Genomic DNA, 15525 nt, shown 5'->3' with positions numbered 1-15525 from the left:
CAATCAAATTCAAATACAAACGTAAAAATATCTAAAAAGAGTAATAAAAAAATATTATAAATACTAAGATGTTGACTAGGAGAAAATATGGCCTATGAATAACCCAAAAAGGAATGCTGGATGCTGAAACAGAAGATAACAGTAAAAAGTGGCACTGTCTAGAAATCTGGAAAAAAAATCCAGAGGAACTCCAAGGAAATGGCTGGGTAGAAAGAAAACTCTGAAGCCACAGTTGTATTGTTCTAGACATAATTATAACAACCAATCAGACAATAAAAGAGAACTCATTCTACATGAAAGCAAAAACATGAATCACTAAGAAAGTGCAAAATACTCTTTTAGCAATATTGTTAAAGTAAGGGTCAGGCTATACAGGAAGACTAAGTCTTCATATTACAGCTGGCATTTTGATCACCATATTATGCATTTTGCATGTCATCTATGCTTCAGGTGAAGAACAAGGGCTTGAAATCTGTTTCTACATGTATCTCCTTACCTGGCTTGCTTCATTTCTTTTTTTGTAATAAGCCTACTGATTTCCACGGAATCCCCAAGCTGTAGATCTGTTAACTTAGTGGCTATAGATATAGCAGCTATTCTGAAAAAGAAGAACATTAGATTTAGTTTGTGGCAACACAAACCTCTGTAAAGGTGCATAAAGGTGCAGATTTAACCTCCAGATGGAAGAAGTAAGACAGACTGGCTGTTTTCTCATCAGATTACAGAATGGGACTCTTAGTTCCACATCACCTAGTTTTAGGAGTCTAATCTATCTATCCAAATTAAGATGTTACTCTCATCTCCCTCAAGAACTAGGAGGAAGACTAAGAAGTGGATATGCTCCTTAAGAAAGTCTAAACTAGGCAAGGCGAATACTCTTTCTCCACTCTTGCTTAATACACAAACTACAGCTGACCATATAGCTTTAACTACCCTTTTATGTGTCTCTTGCTAACTGTGTGCAACTAAAATCTTATAAAGTAGTTAGAAATTTGCTTAGAAAATATGGATGATACAATCCATACGGAAAGAGCAAAATGCCTACTGAGACTGTTACTATTTTCTTTATAAAGGTTCTTCATCATTCTCTTCAATAACGTCTTCCCAGTCTCGCTTGCTAAAATTTGTATAACCATAATTATACAGTGATTTTTCAGTGAAATATCCCATATAATTTTCAAACAAAATTCTAAAACCGGAATATTCTATCCTTTGAACTATCTTTTTGGTTAAATTCAGATAAAAGAATATGTTTGTCTCTATATGTTTTGCATCATATTCAGAGAACTAATCATCTATCAGGTTCTAGGCTAGAAGTAGGAAGTAGGCTAATCATATTAAATAAATCCAAAATGCACTGAGAGGCACCATCAGCTTCTTATTTATCAGGTGGTGACAAAGTCTAAGTAATGGGACATTAGATGATATGACATCATCATTTGTACCATATGTACAGATATAGCGGCGCACTCCCTTTCCTGTTCCCTTGGACATTCTTTCACTAGCATTCACTGACAAACCTCAAAGCTGTTTCATCCTCCCTCTAATGTTTCTGAGAAAACTTAGACACCCCACTAATTCGCTGACCTTTACTTTGTTGTTAGGTTATTTTTGTTCATAGTTTTAGTTGTTTTGATCTGGTGGCAGGAAAAAAGACAGATTTCCCTCCACAAGATCATAATATGTTAATCTTTCAGCAATCCGAACTGCTGGAAGTTACCAAACTTAGCTGGCATTAAATGCTGCTTCTGTTAATATCATGAGTCAAGAGTAATTTGTAAGCACATACAAGTACATTTGAACTAACAAACACTTGCTTTAAACAGAATGTTTCTTTCCCTTTCTCTTGATCTGGGCTCTGATTAGAGAAATTAATACATTTGTGTTCATCTTAGGCATGCAAGGACTCTCACTGGCTTCAAAGGAACATTTTCCTTGCATGAATACTTTGGCAGAGCCTGAGCAGCAGAGAAATAACAGCCTTCAAAAATCTGGACTTGTATGTTACCTTCCCAGTTTATCATTAGTGACAAGCATATGTTAACTTAATCTGGTATTTCAAAGTTTGAGTCAGTCTTCTGATTTGTATTCACAGTGAGATGGACCTTAAAAATACCAAACTCCTGTACATGTATCTTGCATTCAACTCAGTATTGCCTAAAATTGTTCTTGAGTGTTTCTGACTAGCACATTTTTCTCCTTGTTTTCATTAGATAATATTAAGCACAGTGCTGAGCCTTCTTCTGTCAGAATTTGATTATGGCTAGCGTTTAGGAGAAACAAAGCAGCATATCCTAAGATTTAGATGCCAGAGCTCTCCAGTCTAAATTTAGCTATTTCAGGATTACATCATATCACTCTTAAGCATCCATCATCTCTATCGACTAGGTTCCATCATACATGATTGGAAGCTTAGACAGCAACTCACACACAGACTGCAATCACATACATTCAGGAGCCTGAATCTGGACCTGACAAATTAGTCTGTATCTAATTGCTCCACAAATGGAAGAGTCAAGCTTTGACACACTCCCATAGCTGGACTAATTCAACAGTAAAAAAAAAAAAAAAAGAAGTGTTCTAGTACAGCAAAGCTGGTATGAAAGCTCAAGGGAATAAAAAAATAAAAAAAAAAACCCAAACTTGTATGTCAAAGTACAAAAAACTGAAAAAAGTTTGTGAATTAAATACATTTAGTCAAGCCTGAAATTCAATCAAACTGCGAAGTATTAAGTCCAGTAAGGAATTAAAAGACTTATTACAGTACCAACCTTTGATACTTATTAGATGCTTCTGAACAAATCATACTCTCCTCTCTTCTTCCACATTCACATTGAAGATCAACCTGTTGTATCACACGAGAGAGTAGCTTTTAGAAAGCTTTGTCTTTTTATCGCCATGGAGGGGTATGAGGGAGGTACCTTTAAAAAGTCCCATTCTAGTGGAATAATGGCTAACTAAAAGTGATTAATAGTTTCATTTTTAAAAAAATCAATATTGTAAGTTTAAAGAAAAAATGTCATGCTATCAATATGCAAACATGTCACAACTGTTACTGGCTGTTAATCAAACCATATGATTCACCTGTGACTTTGTAATTAATTTTCTTTGTGTATCTAACCTTTGCACAGCACGAGGTTGTAGGGCAGGGTGAAGAGGGATGACACGGAGCCATACAGGGATGATTACAATACAGCCTTGGAATAATACATGGTTGTTTACACTCTTCATCTATAAGACATTCTCCTTTATGACAGATTCTTTTACATTTGTGCATCCCACATTTTAACATTTGATTGCAGCGAAGTCCGCAGGAAATGTCAGTGAGATGACAAGGAATATTACTTCGCAGCTGAACGAGGGGAGGAAAAAGATGACAACTAACAGTAAAATTTATCAGTGGAAATCTCAAAATGGTTTTACTGTTCACACTTTTATTTGGCACTGTCCACACAAGAATCTTAACATTAAAACATTTTAGGTCAAAGACTTGAGTTTTGCTTTATACCATAGTCCAATACAGCAGTTGGTCTGAATGCATATGAAATAAAAGACATACTTCTCCAATTTAATCACATTAAACTCAAACTCCAGTAACATATTCTATTCCAAAGAAGCAACCAAAATATAAGCCTACAGTCCTAGAAAATTGTTTAGTATTCAAAAACATTAATCGTCCAGAACTTACTTCATGCTTGCCCATACACCATTTCTGAGTGAGATAAGTACAGGGTGGACACTTCTCCTCACTATGACATGAATGGTACACTGCAGCCACAGAGATATAAAAGCCGTAACAGTTTTATTAGCATACTTCAGTTGAATGCATTAAAGGAGACAGTAAAGACTATTAAACGAGAGTTTGCATTTCAAAATTATACAATTTATGGGAAGGATGATGCTTCATTGAAGAATAATGTGTTCTTTAAAAATTATGATAGCAGGTGTTTAGGTGAATACTCTTCCATATTTTCTAAATTAAATAGCAGATAATTTTCTAACTTCTGAGTAGGCTTATACTATCAGGCAGAATTTGACAGAAAACATACATGTTTGACCTGTGCTATTTATTTTGCCATCAACCAATGTAATTCCAAAGAACACAGAAATTAACTGTTCACTAGATTATCCTACTACTTCAACAGAGCACTTGATCTCTGGAATGTAGCATTTAATGTGTTGTGACTACTAATACCCCTAATCTTCGTTCGCAAAGCCCAGCCACGATGATGATGACTACTAATAACGATCAGAAAAAAATGACAATGCTTTTACCAGTGAGAAGTACCACTAGTAGTATTCATTGCAAGTTTTTAACTGGTTAGCTTTTAAGGGAAGACTTCTGGAAATACAGTTTCAAACAGACCTATGTACACTTTTCTATGTTTTGATTAAAAGAAACCCAAGTACAAAACAAAAATACCCCACAAGAAAAACTAAATGGCCTGACTTACCTGGATGATCACAGTCATGTGGCCTGGTACATATTTTTTTACACTCCGGTGGCTGAGTGCCACAGGGTACAGGGGGGTAAATCACAGATTCACCACAATAACAAGTTAACTCATCAAAACCTGAAAAAAAAAAAAGTCAAATACATCCTAATGGCTACATGTATTTGCATGTCTCATCCATGAGAAATCTTTACGTACCATGCAAATGTTTTACTCTAGCTTTGGGGTTTTTTTATATTAAGCACTAATATTTGATATCAGTGAATTTATTAGCTTTTCTGGCTTGCACAAGAAAACTAGACTTTGATGATTTTATTAGAAATTATGCTTGCTACATGCTCCCGTGGTCTGCAGCCAAGTTTCTAGTTGATGGCACTCAGATCTCTCACACACTGAACAGAGAACGAGATTATACTAAAAGATACTAACTATGACAGGATAGACATGAAGTGCACAGATCTCTGTCAGATAAGTATGCTGACCAGCAGCTTCATTTGTTCATTTTATTTTGTCTTCACTTCATTTTCCCATGCATCCACCTTGATTCCTCCCAAGTAATCTAACAAAATAAATTTTTCTTCTCTAAGGAGACTCAATTACAATAAATTCCAGCAAATAAGAATTCCAGGGAGAACAAAATGTTATGAGTTAGAAGGAAGAAGTAGAAAAGATTCAGAATGTCCATTTCTGGGGAAAGGAAGCCCAGGAAAGAGTTGTCCCTCACTATAGGTCTTGAAACAACCTATAATACTCTAGGCTTCAAAGCCACAGATCTTCCCTAGTCCAGGAAGATGAAAGACCAGAGACCAAGGTCCCTGGAAGATATGAATGTTAGACAGCTACACTGACTGCTTGCTATTGATGACAAGTGACAGGTGAAAAATCTTAACCATAATGAAAATCCCTTTACTAGCACTAATGAGGATAATGGGGAGAGAGTGCAGAGTGGTCTGATCCAAAGAACAGAAATACAATATCTGAAAATTAAAAAAAAAAAAAAAAGCATTGTCTCTAATGCTCACATTATTTATTTTCCCCAAGAGATGTACCGCTTTCTTGAAGTAGACCAGGTGTGCATAAAGAGACCCTAGAACAGAAAGGGACCTCACCTATCAGCACTAAGGAAATTACACTGGAAAGGAAAAGTATGTGGGAGGCACACAGAACCACAGAAGTGTAGATGTACCCTAGTACTGCATCTTGATGTCAGCCCTCACCATTCCCAGCAAGAACAGTAGTGGAGATGGAAGCAGGGGCAAGAAATCCAGTCTAATGAGTAGGCAAGTGGCTTGCAGTTGATCATGCCACAGCATCTGATACCATGGTTGATGTAGCTCAGCAGCAAAGTGGTGACTAGAGAGGTGAGACAAAGTCAAGAATGGCCTTCTTAGTGCTGAGAAGCACTCACAATCGACTACAGGGTCACAATCATATAGAAACATACAATGTGTGCCTCTGAAATCTCAATTAGCAGCATTCAGGGAAAGCAGGTAAGAAATCTTTAAAGATACTGGTTAGCTGATTTACCTCTGGATAGATTCAGAATAGGAACCTTCAGGGACACACAAGTTTAAGCTAAATTACCATAATTATCCTGGAGTAGGTAACTGCTTTTCCGGAATTCAGAAAAGGGCCACAGGGCCTTGTTGCAAAATATCAGCAGGGAAGACTGACCTCTAGATTGCATCACATCCAACAGTGAAGCAATTTACACAGGAGGCCATCCTTAGCTCTCTCCGGGTTATGAGAGGCATATGAATCTTTGGTCTGAGAGTGAACTAAAATCCTCAAAAATATTGCAGCAATGTGGAGAAGTTTAATGATCTTAAACATCAAACCCATGGAATCCTCTGAACAAAAGCAACTGCTCAGAAAAAAACTGCATTCTGTCTCAACTAGACCAGAAGTTACTAACACGACCTCTGAGACACTAAGATTACTATTTTGCTTTGTCAAGAGAAATGTTTGGACGCAGAAATATTTATATTTCTAAAGAGAGGTACAGTCAACATGCATCATATTCATAGGCTATTAAGACAGACTACAATGCTATTTCAAGCACAGTGAGCTTTAGAGGCTCTAGTACCTTCTCTTTTCCAGAATATTTCCATGAAAAGTTGGTCTCCAAAAAAGTGGCGGTCTTTAACTATATCAACATGCGTAAAATATAGGAGAGACTCATGTACTACTGCAGTTAAGGCACTTCCAGTTGTAAACAGTATCCTTAGAATATATATCACATGTCTCTCTCCTTCTCACCAATGTGAAATGGGTCACATTCTTTATCTGACTGACCAGTTAAATTAATATATTTCTATAATAAATAAGAAATAATGTACTTTTGCACATAACTCACTTGTTTGCCAGCATGTTTGACAACTGCCCCGATGACAGGGTTCTTCACATCTATGAAGCCCACAGTTGAGTTTACGACCACAAACCAAAGAGCACTTATGTTCTGTGTCCTAGGAAAAAAAAAAAAAAAAAGGCATAATTGAACTATAAATGCCACTGGTTTATTTTTTCTCTCTAAGGTCAATAACTAGTAACTGACAAAACGCTATAGTGCAAAAAATAGCTTAGGCCAGATCTATACAGCTTTTCCATCACTGTATGGATATACAATTTTTAAAGCAGATTCTGTTAAGACTTTTGTTGCAGACATAGCTACATCATAGCTTATACTTCTTCTATTAAGTAATATCCTTCCCCTCTACATTCTCCCTGGAATCACTGCATTGACGAAAAGCCCTTTTGCACTGATTTAACTGCATTTAGCTGGAACATGGTTTTATATTTATAATGATACCCATAAAACAAATTTTGCAAAATAAATGCACACATACAAACTTTTTGAGCATGACCAATACTGCAAATAGAGAATGAAGATGCACAAAAATGTAAGGATATAAAAGAAAAAAAGACTTAACATCACAACCAAAATCAAACATACACCATACCAAACAATTCTATAAAACCACATGTAAACGTACCACACAGCAGACCTCATTACACTTGTGTCGTCCACATGATCTTTTCTTGTTGCATCGCTTGTCACACATGAATGTAATAGCAGCTATTAAAAAAAAAAAAAAAGCCCCCCCAAAGTCTTAACTTTTATGTCTTTGCTTATGCTGAAAACAAAAGCTGCAATCACAATATTATGCTAAGGCTGTTGCAGGGCATGGTCTAGAAAAGACTTAACAGAGAGTAAACCAGCAAGCAAACTTTTAAATTACTTGTTCTTCCACATTAATTCCCCATGTGGATACTTGCCTTCCTTTAAATAAACCCTTATTCAAAAGGATTTTGGAGAGCAGAATATCTGAAGCTAGTTTATTTCACATTAATCTTGACACCATAACCTAAACAGGGTATTCTGATACAATGAAGTACTACAAACATCCAAGACTGCTTAAATTGGTAGGGCAGTAACAGTCAGCTAAAAACAACTATGCTGATATCCTCATGAAACTAGCGCTAATAAAGAACATCCTTATTACCATACACAAGTAACAAAAGCAATCACTTCTGGATTCCACAAGAGCAAAGACAGACGAAAGTTCAAATTAGGAAATATGCATATTAGTTGCATATCTTGTAAATAAGTACCTCAGTATGACGGGGTCCATTCAAGTAAAGATTTCACTGAGGGGAATTTTGAGATGCTACATCCAGAGTACCAAGAAACATCAAACAGGAACTATCTGCCAAGCTCAGATGCAAAGACCAGTTGCAAAAATCAGCAGCATACCATGTGAAGCAGAATCAAAACTTGTATTTCCCCAGAAACTTGGGCAAGAGCAGAGCAAAACTCTTACTTTGAATCTGAGCTGTGCAAGTTGACCTAAAGATATATCGGATGATGGGAGGGGGCAAACTGTTGAATATGGTGGCACACAAAACTGTTCAAAATGAAATAGACAGATTGGTCTGTAATCTTTGAGACCAAATGTGAAGAAGTCTTTCCTTATGTAAAAGATGGATGAAAATTAAAGGTGTTTATTTCAAACACCTTCCCCAAAATAGCAGCATGACCAGCACTAAGACCAAGCAGCAGCAATGACCAACTTGACAGAAGTACAGATAAAAGAAGGAGTACTGATCAGCTGTTTGCCAACTTTGTCAATCAAATCTCAAATTACTATAGCTGCATATATTTTTTAAAACAATTTCACATTATATATGTATTATAACCTTGTACCTTTATTTCTGAGAAGAGTACATGGGACTTCCTAGGAAACAAACAGGGAGCCATTAGGTTAGAACAGATGAAACAGCTGAACCATACTTATCTAGAAAACTCTTGGTCACATAATAAAGACTCAGCACACTCAGTTTTCAAGCATATAACACATCTGTATGCAAAAGTGAAACTAGAGTAGGAAAAAAATCCTCAAATATTTTAACATAATATTTTTTCCATAAACAGTCAATACCAATTAAATAAAAATTGTAGTTTCGTATTCTCCACTTAATTCAGCAGATAATGCTGTGAAATGACAAAATCAGGTCTGTCCTAAGAAACCAGAAACTTGCATGATTGAAACCAGAGATCTCCTAGAGAATACTTGACAGTCCATAAATTTGTGTTTTGACTAACCGTCTCAAAAATGCAATGAGTAAAAAAAAAAAAAAAAAAGAAAGAAAGAAAGAGTAAAGTCAAATCTTATGCTCTAAGAAGTTATACCTAAAGATCTCAACATAAAAATGTGATGGATGAAAATAACATTGCTGACATTTGAACCTTCAGTCATCACAGTTTTATATTCTGAGCTGTCATTTCTGAGTCTCACATTTTTCATGACTGATTTATATTACCACTGTAGTTCACTCTTACCGTTTTAAGAAGCATCTTTCTGGTGTCTGAGAAGCTGCATAAACTAAAACCAAAACCTCACTACTTTATTTCAGGACTCAAAATACAAACTGAAGCCTTCTACCCCATAACTACCTTCAGCAAACTTGTAGGAGAAAGTTGTTCCAACCTCTAACAAACTTGCAGTCATTTCTATGTACCTCTAGACATATATTCAGAATGATATATAATGGTTCAAAAAAGTCATCAGAACTCCTGTGATTGTAGCAAAAATTTCAAAGCTATGATTACAGAAAGTAGTATACTTTAAAAATATACTAATTATTATATAACAATAGATGAGAATATGCAGGGTCATTGTATAAATGTACAAAGAATGGGAATCAGTAAAAACTTCAAATTCTCTACAAAAATATCTACAAGAAATCTGTAAGATATTGCTATAAAGTTTTAATTAGGCTGACTTCTCTCAGTTTACTTTACTCTTGGTAAAACTACCATTCTTTGTGCTATACAAATACTCCAGGATAATACAGGATTTTGCAGACAACTTACACTAGTAGAACTCTGTGCAAACTTTGCCAAAATACTTCAAAAATTGCCTCCATAGTAAATAGCCTATATTCAGCTTCTCAGTATAATCTAATTCCCAAATCTTCATTCGTAAAGCCTAGTCATGATGATGATAATGTAATTAGCATGTATCAGTCAGTATACAACGCAGGTTCTTGCAACTAAGGAGCACAGCACCTCTTATGCTTCTTAGTTTTCTTTTCCTCAACTACTTCAGCCCCTTTCTCTCCACAGCTTTAAAAACCAACAAAGATTATCTGTTTCCATGGTCAAGCTTTACATACTCACCTTCTTTTTGAAGCCACATCTACAATAAATATTTGATGTGTGAGAACATGGTCTACAGTCTCCTTCATGGCAAAGGCTTTCACATGTATGAATGAACTCTAGCAAAATGAAAATAGAAATATTAAGAATAAAAAAATAAAATCTGTGACCTGGAATTTCATATTTATCAGGAGCATCACTGGTCAAAGATATTAAGCTTATGTGCAGCTGGGTTTTATTTCCTGATTTTAAAGCATCATTATGAGCAAACAGCCAGACTGCAGGTTCTGCAATGGTTTTTAAATTCAGTTTGGTTAAAACTCAAAAGCACTAATCAAATAATTATTTATTGAAATAAAACATTTAAGGACCACTTTTTTTTGTTTTGTTTTAAACTATGAGATACTTTGAATACTATGATACAGAAATTTCTAATTACCATAGCTACCACAAGAAAGAGGTTTGCCACATGTTTTTCCACATGACGGGATAGGATCTGTGCATATTTTACGTTCAACACATCCTAGTTCCAGTAACTTGCTGAGAGGAGTCTGACCACAGGGACAGCGATACACCACTTGTGGAAGTCGTGGACAAAGCTGGCAAGGCTGAGGGTGGCATAATTGCTTACAGTTGTGCCTCCCACAATTTAATTTCCTGGTAAAAAAAAAACCAAAATCAAAGAAATAACAAAACAAGTAAAAACTTAAAAGGGGAATTATCTAAGAGTATCACGATCACTCAATGTGAATAAGATGACCTTTTCCTTCTCAAAAGCCTAAATTATAGTGACCTTACTTGCCACATATATTCTGACATGAGAAACTCCCAAATCCATCAGAGAATTCTTCCTTTGACCCGCACAATACTTCTTTAAAGTTGCTTCCACAGTAACACACTGAAAGAAAGAGATATTTCACAGAAAACAACACAAGAGAATATCAGTGATAAAACACTTCCAGCATATATATAAAGGTAAAAAGTGAAAAATTGTTGCAGTCAGTTTTTATTTCAGCAATGGAGGTTTTCTGTCCTGCAGAAGTTGGAATTCCAGCATTAGTTGCTTTGATAAGAAGATAAAAACTAAAGGGGAGGTATTATCTGCAGAAAAAGCTTGCTTATTAAGCAGTATACATAGGAAGTTATTTATTACCTTAAAAGTTGAGAAAACTAACTTGCAATTTTCTATAGAAACTGTTCTATGAAAATGTATTTGTATACTGGCATACATACTTACTCAATTCAATTTCCATTCAAGACCAAGTTTGGAAAATTTTAACACAAATCATTAGAAGCTTGTTGAAATACCTCTTCCTATTTTTCTTCCACGTACCGTTTAATTAAGTCTTGTAATTATAGTAAAAGATTCAGTAGGACCTTAGGACAATTCAGATAAGAAGGTATCAGTTAGTCCAGGCCCCTACTTAAAGCACAGTCAGCAATGAGATCAGACCATGTTACTCAGTGTTTTATTCAGTTGGGTCTTGAAAACCTCCAAGAAAAGTTTTTCCTTACAGCTAGTTGTAACTTTTCAATTTACACTCATTGTCTCTCATCCTCCACACATGTATAGCCTCTCTCTGTCTTCTTGATTACTGAAAGGCCACTATTCAGCTGTCTCAAGCTAACTAAGTCCAGTATCACCAGCCTGTCCTAATAAGGTACATGCTCCAACAGCCTAATCATCGTGGCAGGATTCCAACAACAGAGTTTGGTTTTGTTACGTAAAAATTGGCACTTGCCTCTTGGTACTGTTGTTTTTTGTTTACCCTCTTGTTTTCATAGCATAGGATGGATATACATAAAAAATTTCAATACTTACCTTGTTGGACTGTTAACTGGCAAGGTGAACATTTTCCCGCATGGCACACTTGAGTACAGCTGTGCTTACCACAGTTTAAAGTATTTCCACATACATTAGAACAATGAATTTTTGTTGATTGGCCACAGCGAACTGAATGACTGCAGAGAAATAACACCATAGTCTGTCAGCTACCTTAACATCTACAGAGTATTTGATTAAAAGGAAAATGCATTTTCAGTAAAATGCCAAAGATTTTTTATTCACGAAACCTTTCAGGAAATAATACCCCTATTTTTTTCACCTGCTTCCCCTCTCCCACCCCACTAAAGTAGGACACTTATCACAGTAGTGAGGCTACAGATTTTTTCCTGAAGAAAATGGGGGGAAAAAACCCAAGGGTGACACTAAAACCTGAACCTGGTGTATGGTTATGCATTGTGCCAGAAAAGCAGATGTTTCTAATACAGACATCCTTCCAAAGACTTAAACAATCCTAAGTCCACTGAGCACAACGCAGATAAGAATGTGGGCCTTAACAGTGGGTCAGTAGTCTATGAAAAGAATTGGGTTTTTAATTAAATTGTCAAAAAATGGGACAAAACAATAAATTCTCCTGTTTTTCAACTCTGGCTGGCCCATACAATGACTGTAAAATGTAAATTTAAAACAGTAACCTCAAAACATCCTAAAGTAAGAGGTGCCATGCCATACATCCTGGATTCTAATACAGGACGTGAAATAATGCTATTTTGAAGCAAGTTTTAAGTATCAAATGTAGAATTACAAAAATCAGCAATCTGGTGAAGTAGTTGACATCTGGAAAAAATAATAAAACAAAGTTTTATCATGTGAATTTTCACCTATTAAACTTTTAAACGCCAGAAATAGCCAGAAAAACAAAACCCAACCAACCAATCAACCAAAAAACCCCAATTAAAAAAACCACAAAAAAATCAACCAACCAAAAACAACAGAAAAAGGAGGTGATCTTACTAGGTAAAATGCAATTCAGTAATCTACAACTAATCCATTTTTCTACTGAAGACAAAGTCCTTTCAACTGCAAATAATGCCACAAAAATTTCTGCACCACCGTCTAAAAAATTAAGATCACGTGCTAACACTGAAATAGGTTTTTGTTTGCTTTGGTTCTGTAAACAAGCACAGACAAACAATTTATTACACAGAATCAGTTCCAGGTCGCTAAAAAAGGGATTCTAAAGACTCAGATCAACTGATTATGAGATAGTATGGGTAGTACCATCTTGCTGTTGGCAATGACACTATATGCATTAAATATGCAAGGAAACAATAGCCTTCAAATCTGGACTATACTACAGAGCTCTCTGTACAATTTCTGAGAAAAGTACATGTTATTTTTGAAATTATTATTTCTGGAATGAAGTTATTCAAGACAGTTTTCCATTCAGATAGAAAAGATGTGAACCTTTTCCTACTAATTTCTTGGAGTCTTCTACCAAAGTAAATAAATACTACTACAAGATTTCAAAATCAAATCAACTTACAGACTGCCTGGACAATTCAGCTACATGTATCATAAATGGATAAGTCTTTGTTATTTTGATTTTTTTTCTTGAAAAATTAAAAGTAGTTGCATTTTTTCAAAATATAAAATCTCCAAATTATTTTAACCACAAATAAAAGTTACAGCTCAGAAAAAACTTTGTTCAGTATACTTTTAATAAACCACAAAAAAAAATAATTTAAAATTTTAATAAACTATTCTTTTATTTTTATAATAACTTAACTTTTTTTTGTTTAGTAGAAGCATTCTTACCTTGTTTGTCCACATTCACATGATTTTGTCACAAAGGCTGGGCATGAAGGGCAAGGTCCAGGATGACAAAGACTTAAAAAGTTAAAAAAGCAAAGTTAACTTTAGCTTTATTACACTCTCAGAGAAACAATCCACCATAACCCAACCCTAAGTACATTATCAGAAAATTATACAAGACTCCTACACTCCTGCAGAGTATGAAAGCATTATTAACACACAAAAAATACTAGATTATTACAGTTGCAGTCTCAAATGTCACTTATGCTAAGGGAAAACCAGTATTCCTGCTGCTGTCAAATTAACAGTAACATATTTCTGCTACTAACACATTTAATATTTTACATTTCACCTGCAGACACACATCAACTCAACTGCGTTCATCATTGATAACACCCAAAACAAGCTTCATGTGTCCAAACCATTAATACATTTCTTTCTTCATTGATCTTAAATAGGTTAGAGATAAACTTCTCTATGAATTTCTTGTTTTGAGCTGGTGGTTTTATCTTTGAACTCAGCATTTCTACTGCCACCAGTAAGAGGTGTTGCTCCTCTTCCTGTAAGGTAACACATGAGAGACACAGTAAGTCTGCCTCAGTTTTCTTTCTTACCATCAGGTGCAATTTCCTTTGAGTGTCATCAATGCCAGTTCTTTACACGACTATCAGATCTCACCTTCTACTTCAAGAAACACGACATGTTCCCTATCTGCATGTAAGACCTTTGTTGGGTACAGAGAAGTCCAGGTTTGTGAAATTATACTTAACTACCTTGTCTGCACTCTTTCTTAGCTAGCTCCCAGTTCCTTTCCTTTCCAAATACAGTGGCTCTCATGTGGAGCAATTATTATTGGCCAGGACTGACCTGCACAGACGTCCAAGCCAAAAGAAAAATAAAAAAATTCAGAAACATCAGAAAACCCCATAAACACAGACTACCCAGTTACATGGTAATTACTAAATTCCCCAAGTACAGTCACTACACAAGTACTAATTAGTATACCAGTTACTATAGTCATATGCTATACAGTTGAGTCATTTCACCAGCTTGTCAACAGTGGTTGGGATTCCCTTCTTTCTTTTACCACTCCTCTGAGTTGACAATAAGGCCTAATCTATCACTCAACTTATGCTGGCCCTAAGAGTAGAGCCAAGCAATTACACTATAAACTAATTCAAAATAATAAAAAAAATCCCATCACACAAAACAAACCCCAAAAAAACAAAGACATCACAACCCTTCCTCTTTCATAGGTCAGTTTTATGACATAATGCAGAGTTGAAAAAGTACAAGAGTATACACAAGGAAAGGGAGAAAAAAGCATGGATGGAGCAGACAAAACACGATACAGAGGAAAATAGGAAGAAGAAGAAACCAAAACCACTGACTTAATTAAAACTGTGTGCTGGTTTAGAAGTAAACCTGTGCAAAAAATGAACCCAACTCAAGAGAGATTACAAATCAGAATTACAATTTACTAAAAAAGATTACAGCACCAAAGATCTATGAAAGAAGTCCGGACATTAAAATTTAACTTAATATAGAGAAAAATTTCATTTACTGCCTTTGTAAGATCTTTTTCAAATGCTCTTAAAGCCTTGCATAGTTCCAGCTGGCAGGGAGAACTTAGAGTCTTAGAAGTTGTTTAAGTTTGCCAGGAAGCTTATTATCAGGAACATTTTATTGAAGGTTAAGCTAGGTGTTTCTTTGATGTAGAACCTAACAGTGCAAAATGAATTTCAAGTGTATTAAACTTAAAAACGTGAAAAGAACTCACTCTGTGAAGTGCTATGCGCACCACAGCTAAACCC

At 35.5% G+C, this 15525-nt stretch overlaps 1 protein-coding gene across 6 annotated transcripts in view; it reads right to left on the bottom strand.

Annotated features, from left to right (window-relative positions):
* The window catches only part of NFX1 (nuclear transcription factor, X-box binding 1), a 70300-nt gene that overhangs the window by 32388 nt on the left and 22387 nt on the right, over positions 1-15525 (bottom strand). For all 6 annotated transcript variants that reach the window (XR_004357537.1, XM_032690404.1, XM_032690427.1 and 3 more), the window contains exons 6-18: positions 13715-13786; positions 11936-12075; positions 10912-11011; positions 10553-10770; positions 10135-10232; positions 8659-8689; positions 7448-7530; positions 6811-6919; positions 4455-4574; positions 3689-3768; positions 3122-3352; positions 2772-2845; positions 497-598 (exon numbers count right to left, since the gene is read on the bottom strand). Coding sequence is in view for 5 of the 6 variants with exons in the window: in XM_032690404.1 (XP_032546295.1) it covers positions 497-598; positions 2772-2845; positions 3122-3352; positions 3689-3768; positions 4455-4574; positions 6811-6919; positions 7448-7530; positions 8659-8689; positions 10135-10232; positions 10553-10770; positions 10912-11011; positions 11936-12075; positions 13715-13786 (1458 nt within the window). In the remaining variant the exon portion in view is untranslated. The remainder of the gene's footprint in view (positions 1-496; positions 599-2771; positions 2846-3121; positions 3353-3688; positions 3769-4454; positions 4575-6810; positions 6920-7447; positions 7531-8658; positions 8690-10134; positions 10233-10552; positions 10771-10911; positions 11012-11935; positions 12076-13714; positions 13787-15525) is intronic.

The sequence above is a fragment of the Chiroxiphia lanceolata genome, chromosome 1, assembly GCF_009829145.1.
Source record: "Chiroxiphia lanceolata isolate bChiLan1 chromosome 1, bChiLan1.pri, whole genome shotgun sequence".
In the NCBI taxonomy this organism is placed as follows: domain Eukaryota; kingdom Metazoa; phylum Chordata; class Aves; order Passeriformes; family Pipridae; genus Chiroxiphia; species Chiroxiphia lanceolata.
The sequence above is the reverse complement of the archived record's forward strand: the minus strand, read 5'-3'. Positions and strand labels throughout refer to the sequence as shown.